Source organism: Gobio gobio, assembly GCF_949357685.1.
Source record: "Gobio gobio genome assembly, chromosome: 21".
Lineage (NCBI taxonomy): Eukaryota > Metazoa > Chordata > Actinopteri > Cypriniformes > Gobionidae > Gobio > Gobio gobio.
The window spans coordinates 15,817,045-15,835,506 of NC_137117.1; the positions used below are offsets into that span (position 1 = coordinate 15,817,045).

An 18,462-nucleotide genomic window follows, 5' to 3' on the forward strand; every position below is an offset into this window, starting at 1 on the left:
AGGGCACAGATGTAAAATCAATCGAAATTAAGTAATGTTTGCAAACAGTTTACTTTCTCGTGTGTTGTTCCAGAGAGCGCCACTCCATTGTCTCTACATGTTTAGAGCTGTTTGTCAGATTCGCCTAAGGTATCATCATCATCCCCGCGCGCTCTGTTGCACAACTTCACTGCGCTGGAGCCGATGTAGCGCTTCACAACACTAGTTGAGTGGAAAGCGGACCAAGGGATGTTAAACGTGTCACCTTACTTTCTTAGAACGGGATGTTGTGGCTCTTGCTTAAATCATCTGTCCGTTTTAGGTCCGAACTTAGATCGTGAATAAATCAGTTTTAAGTCTCCCGGTCTATGTTTCCTCCTCTTTCTTATTAGATAAACAGATTAAAATATCTTGATTTGAACCATAACACAACCCTCTATCGGCCTTAACCATAACAGATCCCAATGTAATCCCCTAGACCAGATTACAGAAATGCCAGCACATGGGGACAGTAAAGACATTTATAATGTTATAAAATAATTTTAAATAAATTGTTCTCTTGAATGTTCTAATGTTGGGAAAAAAAATCAGTCATGGTTTCCACAAAAATATTAAGCAGCCCAACTTTGATAATAATGAGAAATATTTTTTGGGCACTAAATCATAAAAAAATCTTACTGACATTTGAACTAATAGAAGTAATTAATTAATTATATATTGTTACATAATATGAATTACATAATATCTTATTGTTAGTGCTGTCAATCGATTAAAAATTTTTTTTACTAATCAATCGCACATTTTTTTCTGTAATTAATTGCGATTAATAAAACCTAACATTAAAGTTTTTAATATATTATTATATTGTAATCATTTCACATTTGATCTCCAAATTGATGTAGAAACAACATAAAGACAGTAGCCTAATTTTAAAAAAAAAAATTGTTTAATGACATTTTTATGAAAGAAGACGAGTATCACCGATACCAATACCAATTCTGTTTTTTTTTCTCACATTTTTAGCCATTAATTATAGGCATTCAGCATTACAGTATAATCGAAAGCTATCAATTTTAACATTTATTAGGCTTAACTTTTAATTTAAGTGAACTTGAAACAATCTTCACATAAACCCATTATAATAAATGTCACATTTACCTGCCCTTTAATATATCAGGGCTCAACGCTAAGGATTTTTCTATTGGCCCCATTCAGACCAGGTCAGATTTTTATTTGCTTTGTCAAATCGCTCACAAAGTTACTGTTTTTGTTGTTTTTGGCCCATGTAACCTTGTAAACAGTGCTTTAAGATTTTCAGATGGGTCTAACAGGTAGGAAATATACAGAAATGTAATTAAGTTATCAAACACTTCACAGCTTTCACTGCATAAATCATAAATTAAATATGAATTAATTCTTATCAAAGCTACAAGAGCAGTGAGTGAATTTCTCTTTTTCTTTTCAGGTTTATAATGCTGCTGTCACTTTAACACCTGCCGCACATGACACGGATCTCACACACATCCCATTTGCACACAACTCTTTACGTTCATTTAGTACTTCATTTAACTCATTTAAGACTGCTTACGAGGATACTCGACAAAACAGAATTGGCATAATTTTGTGTTTTTGTCCGTTCAAGTGCTGTCTGAAGCGCCTTTCTCTGTGCGCATGAGTGTGTGTGTCACACAGACAGGAGATTCACAGATGCGCACCAGCACGTCACTGCGTTCTCTTTTGCGTCTTGCCCCGCTTGAATGGTTTAAAAGCATTCGCATGAATAAGAGCGTGATCATATAATGCAACGCTAACCAAAGGATGACGGGAAAAAAACAGATGCTACATAAATACAATATTTATTCATCTTCGTTAATGTTAATTCAAAATTAACCTTTTAAGTTGTATAAGTTAATTTGAATGTTTTACGATAACATGAATTAACATTAGCATAGGTGGATTCATTCTTTCAAATGTTGTTCATGATACAAGTCGACATGAAATGAAAGTTGCAATAGTGTTTTCTTCCATGTTGTAACACATGTCCGAGTGAAACGCCTTCTCGAAAAAGAAAAAATTTGATTTTGTCAATCAGGAATTGAGACTTGATGGTTGTGAGTTGCTATTGCTGTGACAGTTATTTGAATTAAGGATTACGATGGGCACAGATAAATAATTTATAATAAATACTGCAGTATTACATAAAAAAAAACATTGTCAATTTTAATTTCTTGGTGACTAACAATTTGAACCTTTTGAAGATTATATGGTGTATTATGAATGCATTAAGAATGCATATACAGGCTTCAAGGGAATTGTTGCTACAATTTTTGATGTAAATAAGCTTTAAAAGTCTCTTCAAATGACAACAGGGAAATACAAAAATATTTTTCCATGTTAATTCCATCTCAGATCTTATCTAAATATTGTCTGTTTGTGTTGGCATCTGTATATAAAAAAACATAACCTTTGCTGCCATATGACAGCAACTCTTAAACCTAAAACAATGAGCTGTGATGCTGTAATTGTTTTCGGGCTATAGAACGCAATCCTCTCCACCACATTAATATGAAAGTGTTGAGTGAGATTGTTGAGAGTGAAAGCGTAGCAAGTTTGTGTTTGCAGTAAATCCGTCATTGGTATCTATAAAACCAGACTGTTGTCTAATTATCAGAATATGTGATATATTCTTCCTCTCTTTTGTTAGGATTACCCAAAAAACAGGCATCCGGGCTGGAGTCGGGGTTCTGTTGCATATCACGCAGGTGAGTTGATGATCGTCTTTTAAGTTCAATTGTGTCATTACAACAGTCAGCAAGTTTACATGCAGTTATTTTTGAGCTACAGTAGTTTTTTTTTTTTGCGCTAGTGTGTGTATATGTGTGTGTGTGTGTGTGTGTGTGTGTGTGTGTGTGTGTGTGTGTGTGTGTGTGTGTGTGTGTGTGTGTGTGTGTGTGTGTGTGTGTGTGTGTGTGTGTGTGTGTGTGTGTGTGTATATATATATATATATATATATATATATATATAGTGTTCATCTGTCTATATATACATAATATTAATAGTTTGAAGGATTGAATGCACATAGCGCATCACCTTCTTTGTCACATATTCACTATTGGTGTGTTCAAGACCTTGACAGATGAGTTATATTAGCTAGATTTTTAACTCTACTTCTATGAGATGATGAATAAAGCAGTGTTTTTACTTTGTTTGTTTGTTTTGTTTTGTTTTTTTCAATTTATGAAGGTGCTATAAATTTAATCATAATTGTACTGTACTATTGCATTTTTACATGCAACTTAGCTAGCTTAATTCATTTCAACAAATTTACTATCAATATAGAGGCTGCATCTATTAGGGAAGATGTGGAAAGGGCAGTTTCTTTCCCTTTTCCCCCCCTTCATTTGGCCTAAAACAATGCCCATAGTCATCCAGTTTGAAGTGTTGACTACAAACACAATGGTTTTTCAGATATTCCATATCTGTGTTCTCTTCATGTCTACGATTCTTTGCCACTGCCTATAACGTTCTGGATCCTTCACTGGCTAAATGTATACAGGTTGACACCATCATGACAAAGTTTGCTATTAAGTATTTCCTACTAAAACAAGGCGATATTTGCCTCTGGGAAGCGTATCCATAGCAGTCTGGTGGGAGTGGTCTTGGACGGCAACATGCTCAGTGCATTATGGTTGTTGAAGTTTTTCTACCTGTTTGGCAAAAAGAAAGACAGCAACCTCTTTTTTCTGTTTCTCTGTCAGGTAGAACCAATTTCCAAAAATAATTCCCGCCATTCTACTGCACAGGCAGCCAAGTTTTATTGAAAGCCCATTTTGCCAGCGAAGAACCAATTTAAAGTTGCAGTCCGTAACGTTTTGCGCTCTTGCGGTTAATAAACAGAACTGCATGCGTCTTGCGGAAGAACATTACAGCCGGAGCTACTTCTCTCTGTTTATGTCTATGGCGAGTCACGCAGGGACTGTGCTCCTCCACAGCGGTTCCTACCAGACCGGCCTGAAATAGTCCCAATATAAACACTTAATATAAGTGTACCATAATGATTCAGGGTAAGACAAAAACACGGTTTGTAAAAGGGATTCATGTTGTACAATATAATTTTTGTAAATGTTGAAAACAAAAAAAACTTACGGACAGCAGCTTTAAAGAAAGTTCCTTTTTACAAATTTGTGGCGTTCATGTGCGTTTAACTTGTAAATACAATCTCTCATGTCTTGAACGCAGCATAAGACCAGGCCAATTGTAGCCCGATAAACATGTATACATGCTGGACGAAGCCAGGCTACAATCCCATTCTGAAGGTCAGTTAGACCAACATCGCAAAAAAATTGCACTGCCATGATTTCATTCAGACTAAGGACATGCAGTATATCTGTTTTAGTCCGAAATCTGAAATTAAACTTTCATGTAATGTAGAAGTACTCACTCTTTTCCCCCATAAAGTTTTTTTTATACACACACACACGAGTCCACACATCCAGATCCTGTTTACATAAAGTTTGTTTTGTGTTCTCCGTTTTGTCATCTCTGGTTGTATTCCTATCACAGGTTATGCATGGTTTACCCAGAATTCCTGCAGGTGTTGACTTTTAAAAAAAATCTTTATTATTTGGCTCCTCTTCTCTCTTCAAGCCTACACATGTGGAGGTCCTGGATGATAAGAGGATTGTAGAGATGAGATCAGTGTGTTGATTAGAAGCAGATCCTCTTGAAAATGGCAGGAGAATAAATAGCCCTATCTCACTCCACATTTCCCATCTTTCAAAGCAACCCAAAGGAAGTTGATATCGGATAAGATTGCTGCTCAATGTAAAGATGGCAATCTTTATACTCAACCCCTTCATGCCTTCATGCCACTCCACATAACAGATTAGTCATTGAGTATCATCCTGAATGAAACTGTGCTTCTTTGGTGACTCAGAGTCTATTGTTTAAGGGTGAGGGAGTTTGCCTGTGCCCTGTAAGCCAGATAAACAGTGACCGTCCTGATTTTATATATATTTATATATATATACATACATATATACATACACTCACCTAAAGGATTATTAGGAACACCGAAAGGGGGGCAAACAAAGTATTAGTATATACTTTGTTTGCCCCCCTTTCGCCTTCAGAACTGCCTTAATTCTACGTGGCATTGATTCAACAAGGTGCTGAAAGCATTCTTTCGAAATGTTGGCCCATATTGATAGGATAGCATCTTGCAGTTGATGGAGATTTGTGGGATGCACATCCAGGGCACGAAGCTCCCGTTCCACCACATCCCAAAGATGCTCTATTGGGTTGAGATCTGGTGACTGTGGGGGCCATTTTAGTACAGTGAACTCATTGTCATGTTCAAGAAACCAATTTGAAATGATTCGAGCTTTGTGACATGGTGCATTATTCTGCTGGAAGTAGCCATCAGAGGATGGGTACATGGTGGTCATAAAGGGATGGACATGGTCAGAAACAATGCTCAGGTAGGCCGTGGCATTTAAACGATGCCCAATTGGCACTAAGGGGCCTAAAGTGTGCCAAGAAAACATCCCCCACACCATTACACCACCACCAGCCTGCACAGTGGTAACAAGGCATTATGGATCCATGTTCTCATTCTGTTTACGCCAAATTCTGACTCTACCATCTGAACGTCTCAACAGAAATCGAGACTCATCATACCAGGCAACATTTTTCCAGTCTTCAACTGTCCAATTTTGGTGAGCTTGTGTAATTGTAGCCTCTTTTTCCTATTTGTAGTGGAGATGAGTGATACCCGTTGGGGTCTTCTGCTGTTGTAGCCCATCCGCCTCAAGGTTGTGTGTGTTGTGGCTTCACAAATGATTTGCCATGTGATTGGTTGATTAGATAATTGCATTAATGAGAAATTGAACATGTGTTCCTAATAATTCTTTAGGTAAGTGTGTATGTATATATATATATATATATATATATATACAATGTGGATGTTGAGTAATGTGGCAACGTTACTGCTTTTAGTGGGTTATTTGGGTTCTAGCTGCAACAATAGAAATAATTGACAATAAAAATCCACTCATTAATCTTGTTTGATAGACTGGACACTGACTACGTTTACATGGACAGCAGTAATCTAATTATTGGCCTTATTCTTAATAAGAAAATATTCTAAATAAGGTGTTTGCATGAGTTCATGTTCCCGGTATACATGTTATAGAACGTAGATCGATTAATGGCACATGTCATTACGTATCCATGCCACGCCGTCCGACATTCCCTCCAGAATTTCACGTATCAACATACAGTTCATCTTCGTTATGATATCATATACAGTTTTGGGTGTTTTCATTATCAAATTTTACGAAAGCTTCAAGTGCAGTTAATTTATCATGCTATATGTGCAAATAGGCGACAGCGGAAACACATTCTCCAGCAGCGGGCTTTGATCTTTGAGGTACTGGATGACAGTACAATGTAAGGACTGGTGGGAGAAAGTTGCTTGAAGCCAAGCCATGCTCTCCTGTTTTCCGTCAAATGGTTGACCACTGCGTGTGCGTCTGTGTCCTGTCGCAAAATGTGACGAAAACTCCTACACGACGTTAATAGTTAGATTAAGGTGTGTACATGTCGATAATGCTCTCCACGTCTTAATTTGATTTGTGTTTACTTTGAGTATGACTTTAGCCGGATTAAGGTAATTACTTAATCAGAGTATTGTCTTAATCAGGTTAATATCAGGAGTATTGTTGTCCATATAAACATACTAATTGATAGATTCCACTACACTACTCCCAGATCAGTGTAAATCACTGTACAATTCATGTGGCTTCACAACTCAAAGTGAACATAAATTTGACATTAACTTACCATTGGATATACTTAGTGAAGTTTTTATGTAGTTATTTATAGCAACCGATATTTAATTGTGCATTACCATTTCTGATATTTTTACATTTAGATTACATACTGTGTTCGGAAAAGAAATGACGCATATTCTACGGAGCCCCTAAAGGCGCGTGGTGATGAAAAGATGGGAGAAAAAAATATATTTCAATGCTTTTGCGTTCTCTTGCAATTATGTAGTTGGGTCATTTGCGGGCATCAGGGAGCCACTAATCAATATGCAGGGTATTGAAATCGCTTTTGTACGTGCGATCACACGTACTGTGTATAGGGAGAGGCAGGACTGACCACACATTTTACAAGATAATGTATTCTCAGTGACACTCAGAATCAGTTAATCTTTAATAACTCTAATAATTTAAAACCATTGTTAAATTTAATATTCAGCAAATCTCAAAATAAATATCCAGTTTCATAGCACATTGTAATGTCATGATCTCTAAATTCACTCAATTCGTATTTAAAATACATTTTAAATTTGGATATTTATATACAGTATGTGTATATATATTTGTAAATATTTATTTTCGCTTTTTTAAAATATATACATGTACATTTATAGGAATGTGCTTTTTGGTATTTAATTTTTTTAAATTCTTTATTAATTTATTATATTAATTTATATATAATTCATATATCTTAAAATATAAATATTTATATGTTTGTTATAGCTAGATAGACAGACATATATATATATATATATATATATATATATATATATATATATATATATATATATATATATATATATATATATATATATATATATATATATATATATATATATATATATATATATATATATAGACAGATACATAGATAGATAGATAGACAGACAGACAGACAGATATATAGACAGACAGACAGATAGATATATAGACAGACAGATAGATAGATAGATAGATAGATAGATAGATAGACAGACAGACAGACAGATAGATATATAGACAGACAGACAGATAGATAGATAGACAGATATATAGACAGACAGACAGATATATAGATAGATAGATAGACAGACAGACAGACAGATAGATAGATAGATAGATAGATAGATAGATAGATAGATAGATAGATAGATAGATAGATAGATAGATAGATAGATAGATAGATAGATAGATAGATAGATAGATAGATAGATAGATAGATAGATAGATAGATAGATAGATAGATAGATAGATAGATAGATAGATAGATAGATAGACAGATATATAGATATATAGACAGACAGACAGATATATAAATAGACAGACAGACAGACAGACAGACAGACAGACAGACAGACAGACAGACAGACAGACAGATAGATAGATAGATAGATAGATAGATAGATAGATAGATAGATAGATAGATAGATAGATAGATAGATAGATAGATAGATAGATAGATAGATAGATAGATAGATAGTCAGACAGACAGACAGACAGACAGACAGACAGATAGATAGATAGATAGATAGATAGATAGATAGATAGATAGTCAGACAGACAGACAGACAGACAGACAGACAGACAGACAGACAGATAGATAGATAGATAGACAGATAGACAGATAGATAGACAGACAGACAGACAGACAGATATATAAACGGATGGACGGACGGACGGACAGACAGACAGACAGACAGACAGACACAGATATATAGACAGACAGACAGATATATAAATAGACAGACAGACAGACAGACAGATAGACAGACAGACAGACAGATAAATAGACACAGATATATAGACAGACAGACAGATATATAAATAGACAGACAGACAGACAGACAGACAGATAAATAGACACAGATATATAGACAGACAGACAGATATATAAATAGACAGACAGACAGACAGACAGACAGACAGACAGACAGACAGACAGACAGACAGACAGACAGACAGATAGATAGATAGACAGACAGACAGACAGACAGACAGACAGACAGACAGACAGACAGACAGACAGACAGATATAGATAAATAGACACAGATATATAGACAGACAGACAGATATATAAATAGACAGACAGACAGACAGATAGATAGATAGATAGATAGATAGATAGATAGATAGATAGATAGACAGACAGACAGACAGACAGACAGACAGACAGACAGACAGACAGACAGACAGACAGACAGACAGATTGACAGATAGTATACAAAATACAAATATATTTTATATCAAAATAACTAAACATAATACACCCACACATACGTGTGTGTGTGTGTGTGTGTGTGTGTGTGTGTGTGTGTGTGTGTGTGTGTGTGTGTGTGTTTATTTATAAATCTATGTGTATTTTTCTTAGCATTAGTATCCTCTATTTATTTATTGGTTATTGATCATAACATGACTTATTATTGTATTGATCCAAATGTTCATATCGGTGCATTCCTAGAAGTGATTGAAGTTTGTTTATTTGCTTGTGAATTCACCTAGGCCTTGTGTTCTTCTCGACTGTGAAGAATTCAGCCATTTCATCACTTGCATCAGGGCGATGTAGTCACCCTCTCTTGTCAGTTTTTGCGGAGCTGCATTTATGGGGCATATCTTTTCTGCGCCTCATTGCGGCACCCGCTGATGGAGGTCTGGCATTGCCACAGAAGCGGGTCAGATTAGGGGGGCATGACTCATTGTCCTGCCCTGATCTATAAGAGGCCCACATCTATGACTCACAATCCAGTTAGTCATCACGTAGAGACAAGTTACAGCCACTGATATGTCACTCCGAGGGTCGGTGTCCTCACGCGCATCATAGCCAAGGACAGAGGGGCTATTTCTATCTCATTTTGATGGAGAAATGAGAGTTGAAAGTTTGGAACACCGGTTGTATGCCGTATACGATCCCCATTCCTGTTTTATTTCATCTGCTGACCGTGCCAAGTGGGTCAAAATAGTTGGCCGAGGCGCTTTACCCCAAATCACTATTTTCAGGTTTGTTCAGTTCACATTTGGTAATGCAGTAGGGTACATGACCTTTCCCTGTTTAGGCTGCTTTAAAATGTTGACGACATGAACAAGCAAATCGTTTTTCCTTTCTTAGCCTCCAGGCTCATAAAGCGGCCTTCTTGTTTGCGGAAGCAAGTCTACGTTCCCAGTCTTTTCCAGAGAACAGCTATAACATTCGAGGAAAGCCCTCTCTGCAGTCCGGTGTAGCGTTTCCTGCCAGCTCGGGTGCCAGCGGGCCTGAAAGCTCAGGCTTGGGGAGAGCGCGTGCCCAAGCCCCCCCACCCCCCCGTCTATTTTTAGTCGGCTTCCTCTCCCACAGTGGTCGTGGTGTTTGCAGAGTGTGGTGTTGGGACGGAGGCCCACATGGGAATCATAATGATACAGTGTCTTCATCTCCCTCCGCGTGTTCAGATAGGGATTGTTTAAACAGTATCCTGAGCTGGGAACGGGTCCCATGACAACTCGACAAATATTTACCAGCCACACACTGCAATAAGGTTTTTTGTCTGCAGGCTACCTTTCCATGTTTTTCTTTCACTTGCTCTTGATTGTTGTTGTCTCTTTGTTTTGTTATCTTCTTATATAAGGAGAACTTCGACTTAGGAAAAAGAAACGTACAGAGGCATGAAAGCACATCTCCTTTCATCCTGTCAGTTTCTGGATGAAGAGTATAAGACTTCTCTGGATCATTAAGAGCAAATGTGTGAGGAATGCAGCGTTAGTGCTTGCTTATTCAGGTTCACGTCAGGTCTTTACAGTGCTCGGAAGCCAAGCACTAACTTTAGCATTGCTTCTTTATGTCCTAAAATTCATTCAGGTGATGAGTTTTTACCTCGATCATTGGCTATAGATGGGTCACCCAAAAAGGAGGCTTTAAAAAGATCATCAGATGAGATACAGAAACAAATATTATGAAATATGAGCCCAAACTCCATGTAAAGCACTCTGAGTACTGTCCAACAGCGACCACTACCGTTCAAAAGTTTGAGGTCGCCAAGATTTTTTTGTTCTTGAAAGAAGTCTCTTGTGCTCACCAAGATTAGAATATAAATAACTGCTTTCTATTTCGATATCATTTAAAATCGAATGTATTCCTGTGATGCAAAACTGAATTTCAGTCTTTAGTGTCACATGATCCTTCAGAAATCACTCTAATATGATGATTTGTTGCTCAAGAAACATTTATTATTATCAGTGTTGAAAACAGTTGTGCTAATGTATTATTTTTGTGGAAACGGTGACTTACTTTATATTTTTCTCAGAAAAACAGTGTTCATGTGACTAATAGAAATCTTGTGTAACATTATAAATGTCTTTACTGTCATTTTCAATCAATTTAATACAGTGTTGCTGAATATTATAGTATAAAAAAATTACATCTTAGTGAACCCAAACTTAAACAGTAGTGTAAATATGCACAATATACAGTACTATAAACATAAAGTCCAGTTTCTTTACTTTAGAGGGGGTTTTTTTTGGTCCAAATATTCATAGTATTTTAATGCCCAGGATATTTAGAGTTGATTTAATGCACTAATGAAAGGAGCCGCATTTGAACTGTCCATCTTATCTGCTCCATAGATGATGGGAAGATCTTCCACGGAAGTGGAGTAGGTGACCAGTTTGGCCCTCGCTGTTTCGAAGGGGATATCATGGGCTGTGGAATCATGTTTCCTCGTGACTATGTGCTGGACTATGAAGGTGAGAACATGTATTTTCCATTTGGCTCATAATACTACCAATACATACTCTGATCCATTTAGCATGCTTGTCAGGACTGTAGTCCAAGTTCTATTATAAGATACTTTCAACGGGTTCTTCTGTTAGATGAAATTGATGACTGGGATGCTGCTGATGTACGACCAAAGCACGGGCGTGTCGAAAACTTACTCTATTTGAATGCTGAAGATGAGGAAGAGGGAGATGACCCAGAACAAGAACATGAGGGCCGGAAGGTTATGGTGAGTATTTTTATTTTATATACACATTTTAATATATTTTAAAATGTCATTTATTCCTGTGATGGCTGTGATGATATATATATATATATATATATATATATATATATATATATATATATATATATATATATATATATATATATATATATATATATATATATATATATATTAGTGCTGGGCATCGATTAAAAAAAAATACTAATTAATCGCACTCTTTTCAGTAATTAATCGCGATTAATCGCAAGTTTTTAATATTTTACATTTTTTATATTTTGATATTGTAATAATTTCAGTTACTCTCCAAATTAATGTATATCAATTTAAAGACAGCATATTTTAAATATGTGTTGTATTGTCATCTTTTTATGAATGAAGGCCAGTATCACTGATACTAAAGTGTCTATGAAACATTAATGACGTTACATTACAGTATAACTGAAAGCTCCCAATTTCAACATTTATTAGGCTTTAAAAAAACAACTTTTAATTTAAGTGAACTTAAAACAATCTTTACATAAACCCAAAATAATAAATGTTATATTTACCCATGGCCTTCCCTGTTATACATATACAGAAATGTAATAGTTATCTTTCTTAACTGCATAAATAATAAATTAAATATAGATGAATCATTATTAAAGCTAAAATTTTCTCTGTTCCCGTTGTTCTTTGATGAACATTAATGACATCATCAGTGCTCCTGTCACTTTAAGAACAGCCGCGGTTCTCACGCGCTGTCCCGCGCATCTCATTTCCTCACAACTCTTTAAGTTCATTTAAGACGTTATTTAACTAATTTAAGACTCCTAATATGAGAATACTCAAAATCCTCTGTGTTATTGTTTGTTCAAGAGCAAAAGAGAACTCGATGTGAGCAGGAAACTGACGCGAGTCTATCTATGCGTCGAGTGTGTGTGTGTGTGTGTGTGTGTGTGTCCCTTGATTAGCTGACATGAGACGCATCCACACAGACAGGACACTGACACACACACACACACACACACACACACACACACACACACACACACACACACACACACACACACACACACACAGGACATTGGCATACAGCGCGTTCGCTTGTGTCTTGTCACGCTTGGAAGCATTTACATGAATAAGAGCATGATGATCATGTAACGCTAAGCAAAAATGGATATAAAAACGGACGCTGCGTTATTTGCGTTAAATATTTTAATTGCGTTAAGCTGAAAAAATTAATCGCCTGTGTTAACGCGTTAATTTGCCCATCCCTAATATATATATATATATATATATATATATATATGTGTGTGTAATGTATATATGTATATGTGTGTGTGTATCAGGCATAACATTATGACCACCTTCCTAATATTGTGTTGGTCCCCCTTTTGGTGCCAAAACAGCCCTGACCCGTCGAGGCATGGACTCCACTAGACCCCTGAAGGTGTGCTGTGGTATCTGGCACAAAGATTTTAGCAGCAGATCCTTTAAGTCCTGTAAGTTCCGAGGTGGAGCCTCCATGGATCGGACTTGTTTGTTCAGCACATCCCACAGATGCTCGATTGAGGTCTGGGGAATTTGGAGGCCAAGTCAACACCTCAAACTCGTTGTGCTCCTCAAACCAGTCCTGAACCATTTTTGCTTTGTGTCAGGGCACATTATCTGCTGAAAGAGCCACAGCCACCAGGGAAAACCGTTTCCATGAAAGGGTGTACATGGTCTGCAACAATGCTTAGGTAGATGGTACGTGTCAGAGTAACATCCACATGGATGGCAGGACCCAAGGTTTCCCAGCAGAACATTGACCAAAGCATCACACTGCCTCCGCTGGCTTGCCTTCTTCCCATAGTGCATCCTGTGCCATGTGTTCCCCAGGTAAGCGACGCACATGCACCCGGCCATCCACGTGATGTAAAAGAAAACGTGATTCATCAGACCAGGCCACCTTCTTCCATTGCTCCGTGGTCCAGTTCTGATACTCACGTGCTCACTGTTGGCGCTTTCGGCGGTGGTTAGGGGTCAGCATGGGCACCCTGAATGGTCTGCTGCTATGCAGCCCCATACGCAACAAACTGTGATGCACTGTGTATTCTGACACCTTTCTATCAGAACCAGCATTAACTTCTTCAGCAATTTGAGCTACAGTAGCTCGTCTGTTTGATCAGACCACACGGGCCAGCCTTCACTCCCCACGTGCATTAATGAGCCTTGGCCGCCCATAACCCTGTCGCTGGTTCACCGCTGTTCCTTCCTTGGACCACTTTTGATAGAGATTGACCACTGCAGACCGGGAACACCCCACAAAAGCTGCAGTTTTGGAGATGCCCTGACCCAGTCGTCTAGCCATCACAATTTGACCCTTGCCAAAGTCGCTCATAGCCTTACGCTTGCCCATTTTTCCTGCTTCTAACACATCAACTTTGAGGACAAAATGTTCACTTGCTGCCTAATATATCCCACCCACTTACAGGTGCTGTGATGAAGAGATAATCAGTGTTATTCACTTCACCTGTCATAATTTTATGCCTGATCGGTGTATATACAGTGACAGGATGCCACTTTGCATTTCTTGTCTCCTAATTTAATGACTTGAGCCACAAACCCAAATTGTTGCTTATTACCGAAGAGCTCATAGCCTCAGTTTGGACAGCTAAACAAATGAATATGAACTAGTATGTTTTTAAAGCTAAATGGAGTTAGTTTAACATATATTCATCAAGTGAAGTGTTTTAACGTCGCAGAAGATTAATGCATTAAGGGCCCTGTTAACACCTGGTATTGAGAAGCGTTTTGGTCGATAGGATCACAAGTGGACGACGCTAAATACAGGTGTAAACGGGGTCTATAGCATTTTGATCTTTGCCACTTTTGACCATTTCCAGAGGTAATCGAAAACACATTTGAACGCATTGCTTATGTGGTCGAATGTGTTTAAACAGCCACAAAAGACAGACCGACTCGCCGCCTACTTGCCTAATGCGGAAACATTATGGGAAGCGCGCAAGCCAGACAGTAAACCCAAGTTTGGTTCGAAGATGAAAAACGTACCAAGCATAATGTTTCCTACCCATTACTGATTTCTAACACGCACTCACAACATTTGCCGTGGTCTTGCGGCTGTCAGAGCAGAAACAAAAGTTTCATATGTAAACGCATGAACGTTACGCGACCAAGATCAGTACATGCCAAAAATTCAGTGCACAGCTCTGTAATCACCCAGTTTCTGACCATCATCTTAGCCCACTTGGTGAGAGTTAAGGTGCTTGCTTCTATACTCGTGCAAGATTATGAATGAGCTCACTGTCAAACTCTCTCTTTTGAGGGTACACGATATGCCAGATGTGGTCAAGACGAATTCGCTCGCAGATATTTCAGTCACTCGCCTGGAAAGGCTTATTGGAAATTAAAGAAGTATACCCTCGGTGCTCAAAAAAACAGATGTTTGCAAAGTGTTTTCTTGTGCTCATCACGTGTCCTGAAGTAGCCTGAGTTTTGGCACTAGTGTGTACCAGGACTGTCGGATACCCTGTCTCAGCCCTGTACCCATGGAAATGCTGACTCACTCTCTTCCCTCTCCAGCTGTGGAAATGCTGACTCGCTGTCGCCCCTCTGTGCTCGTCTAGGTGTTCTTCACCCGGAACGGCAAGATTATCGGCAGGAGGGAGGTGGTGGTCCCGGCCGGAGGCTTCTACCCCACTATCGGGATGCTCAGCAGCGGGGAAAAGGTGAAGGTGGACCTCCATCCACTCAGCGGATAATAACCGAGGAACCTCGCACATCAACGCTGTCAGCCAGACGCGCCCACAAAAGCTAGAAACTTGTGCTGAGATTTCGGTTATATCTTTATGTCCGAAGGCAAAAAGTGTAACACGTCTAACACGTTCACTCCCAGTGCATGTCTCACGGTAAAACACATCTACAGCGTTCACCTCAGCTTCACTGTGAAACCACAGATGTTTAATATCGGGCCTCAAAAGAACTTTTTGAATGGTGACTGAAAAAATACTGTACGGAGATACATTTAGTTTATTAAAAAAGCAGAAAATATTGAATTATATATTTTTAATGTACATGTACATATGTAAATGTATGTATTGGCTGCTATACAAACATTTATTTAGCTAAATCAATCCTAAATATTAATAAACAGATGGACACCCTAGAGAAAGTTAAAGATACGGCATGAGGGTGCTAATAATTATGAATAATATTCAAATGATAATGTTGTTAAAAATAACTTAACGGTTTTCCACAAGCACTCCCTCTCACAAATGACTTGGGAAGGTGATGAAAGCATATTATGGTCTTTTTTTTTTTTGTTCTTCTTGTGATTCGTTCTGAAATATGTCATATTTAATCAAGTGCCATTTTTCGCTATTATTTCTGTCTGAAAATGAGCGGTTGAGGGGAATGTGCTTGCCACTAAAGAGCATGAAGTAATTGCTGATAGCGACGTCAGCGGAGGCGAGTTGTATCGTCTCCTGTTGTACATCGTACACTGTCGTCCGGAAATGCCATCCAACAGCTCCAGACCAGAGAGAGAGCGAGACCGGAAAACAACACACCAAATCGGCTACTTCATGTCTACTTGTCTATGAGTGCTAGACTGGGTAAACCCAGCCTGATCTGCTGGCGATTTGATTTCGCCCTGCAGCTCAGTCTGGAAACCTGTACATTAATTTATCCTGCGTCTGTCACACATTTGCGGGAACCAATCACAGACTGGCTTATCCACCTGGCGCGCTATTGGCGGGTTTAACACGATGGCGGATAGAGAAGGGATGGCTCGATGCCCGTTGAGGTCTGATTGGTTGAAGGACTATCCAATTGCGTACAGAGTCATTTTTGATCACGCCTCTTGCGCTGGAGAAAATGCATAGCAGACTCCCCAGACCTGGTCTGGTGATAGCCAGAGAATATGAATGCATCTTTACAAACGAATCTAAGTTAATTTAGTCTTCATTCTGTAAATGTAGAGTTTTACTTGAGTTTGTGGGCGTTTTATCACACATTTCAGGGCAGTCTAAAAACATGGAGCCATTTATTCAGGCATTGTCCACTGTAAAGTGAACTCATCCGGTTCACAAATGCCACAAGCACTTTAGAGATGCCTCAACTTAAGCTGATAGTCGGATGGGCGAGCGGCCATGATGCTGCCCTTCAGACTGTTTGCATTTTGCACACCTCGCTGTTGCAATAATGCGCTTCCTCTTCCGTTCTGTTGCATATCACTTATGGGACAAAAAGCTTTTATATTACATACAGTAGCCAAATTTCTAATCTAATTTCGTCCCTTTCAGTATGGGTTTTCCTATATGTTTTATGTAAATGGAATCTTTCACTTTTCTCTATATCGCCCCAATTCAGTTGCCTCGGTTTCACAAGTCGCATCCTACAGTTTACTAGCCGAATGTCAGGACATTGGAATTGGAAGGTCAAGATGAGTGCATTGCATTGTGGGACACGATACATTGTGCACATTTTTAGGAGTATTCTATGCATAAATGTTAATGCGATGCACAATATACTGCAAAAATGGAAGTAATCTGAATATAGCCATAGTCATATTTGACTCAAAGGACGTGCATCTTTGAATAATGGGCTTTAATTTTATTCATTTGGAAGTTTATCTGTGGTTTATAACACCCTGTGTTTATCACAGACTATTCTGCAACATTTTAAAAAATATATATAAATATTCAGTGAGAAAAATTCACTTTAAAGAGAGGAATGTAAATCACAGTCTAAACTCTTCCATTTAGTGGTAAAATGAATATTCCAGATCAGATCATTTAACATAAAGAATGGTTTGTGTTCCAGACATGAATTGACAGCACAGGGAAGCCAAAACCAAATACCTCTATCAGTTAAGCTTATACAAAAAGCCAAGCGGTTGTCATCTCCAAGATCATCTGAATTCCTCGACTGGAATGTTGGTTGCTTGGCGCATAAATGGGTGATGAACGTTTTGGGTTCACACAGTCTTACTAAATGAAGACTTGCGTTGGAAGATGTTGATATGTTGCTCTACTTGTAGCATGCACTCTTTTGCTAATGTGTATATAATAAAGAAATAGTTATTTCCACACAAACTGTTCTCCTTTTTATACATTTACAATGAACATTAACCCATTTGATCCCACCAGACATCCTTCGGATGAGACGTAAAACTGAGGTCCTGACTCTCTGTGGTCATTAAAAATCCCAAATTTGCCCATTGGCCTCGTCCCATCATGGCCTCCTAATAAGTGTTAGGCTTCATCACTCGGTCTCCTCTCCACCAATCAGCTGGTGTGTGTGTGTGGTGGGCGTTCAGGCGCAATATGGCTGCTGTCGCATCATCCAGGTGGATGCTGCACATTGGTGGTGGTTGATATATGTAAAGTGCTTTGAGTACCCAGAAAAGCGCTATATAAATGTAACAAATTATGTATTTTACACAGAAATGTCAACTATAAAGGAAGATAGACAGTAGACGCACACACATACTTTTACTAACATGCAATGTTATGCATGTAATTTTATGATTCTTATTGACTGATTTTCACTGTAGTTTCCCCACTGGTTACAATTGTTACCAAACATAAGTCTTTATAGCTTTAAAGGCATGATGTTTGTTTCATTAGCCTATCTGGAGAGTAAACTACATAGGCTCACTTTGTTGGGAAAAATATTGGATTGATTGTAGGATCACTGTAGAAAACAAAGCTCTCTTTGCTCAATA

At 38.2% G+C, this 18,462-nt stretch overlaps 1 protein-coding gene across 3 annotated transcripts in view; it reads left to right on the plus strand.

The window, feature by feature from the left end:
• Positions 1–17,828, plus strand: part of spryd3 (SPRY domain containing 3) — an 80,446-nt gene extending 62,618 nt beyond the window's left edge. For 2 of the 3 annotated variants that reach the window (XM_079803636.1, XM_079803637.1), the window contains exons 8-11: positions 2,684–2,741; positions 11,377–11,496; positions 11,623–11,756; positions 15,362–17,828. In XM_079803636.1, the coding sequence (XP_079659762.1) occupies positions 2,684–2,741; positions 11,377–11,496; positions 11,623–11,756; positions 15,362–15,496 (447 nt within the window). In that variant the 3' untranslated portion in view covers positions 15,497–17,828. Of the gene's footprint in view, positions 1–2,683; positions 2,742–11,376; positions 11,497–11,622; positions 11,757–15,317 lie in introns of all 3 variants that reach the window. The other variant, XM_079803638.1, reaches the window with a different exon arrangement.
• The last annotated feature ends 634 nt before the right edge of the window (positions 17,829–18,462 follow it).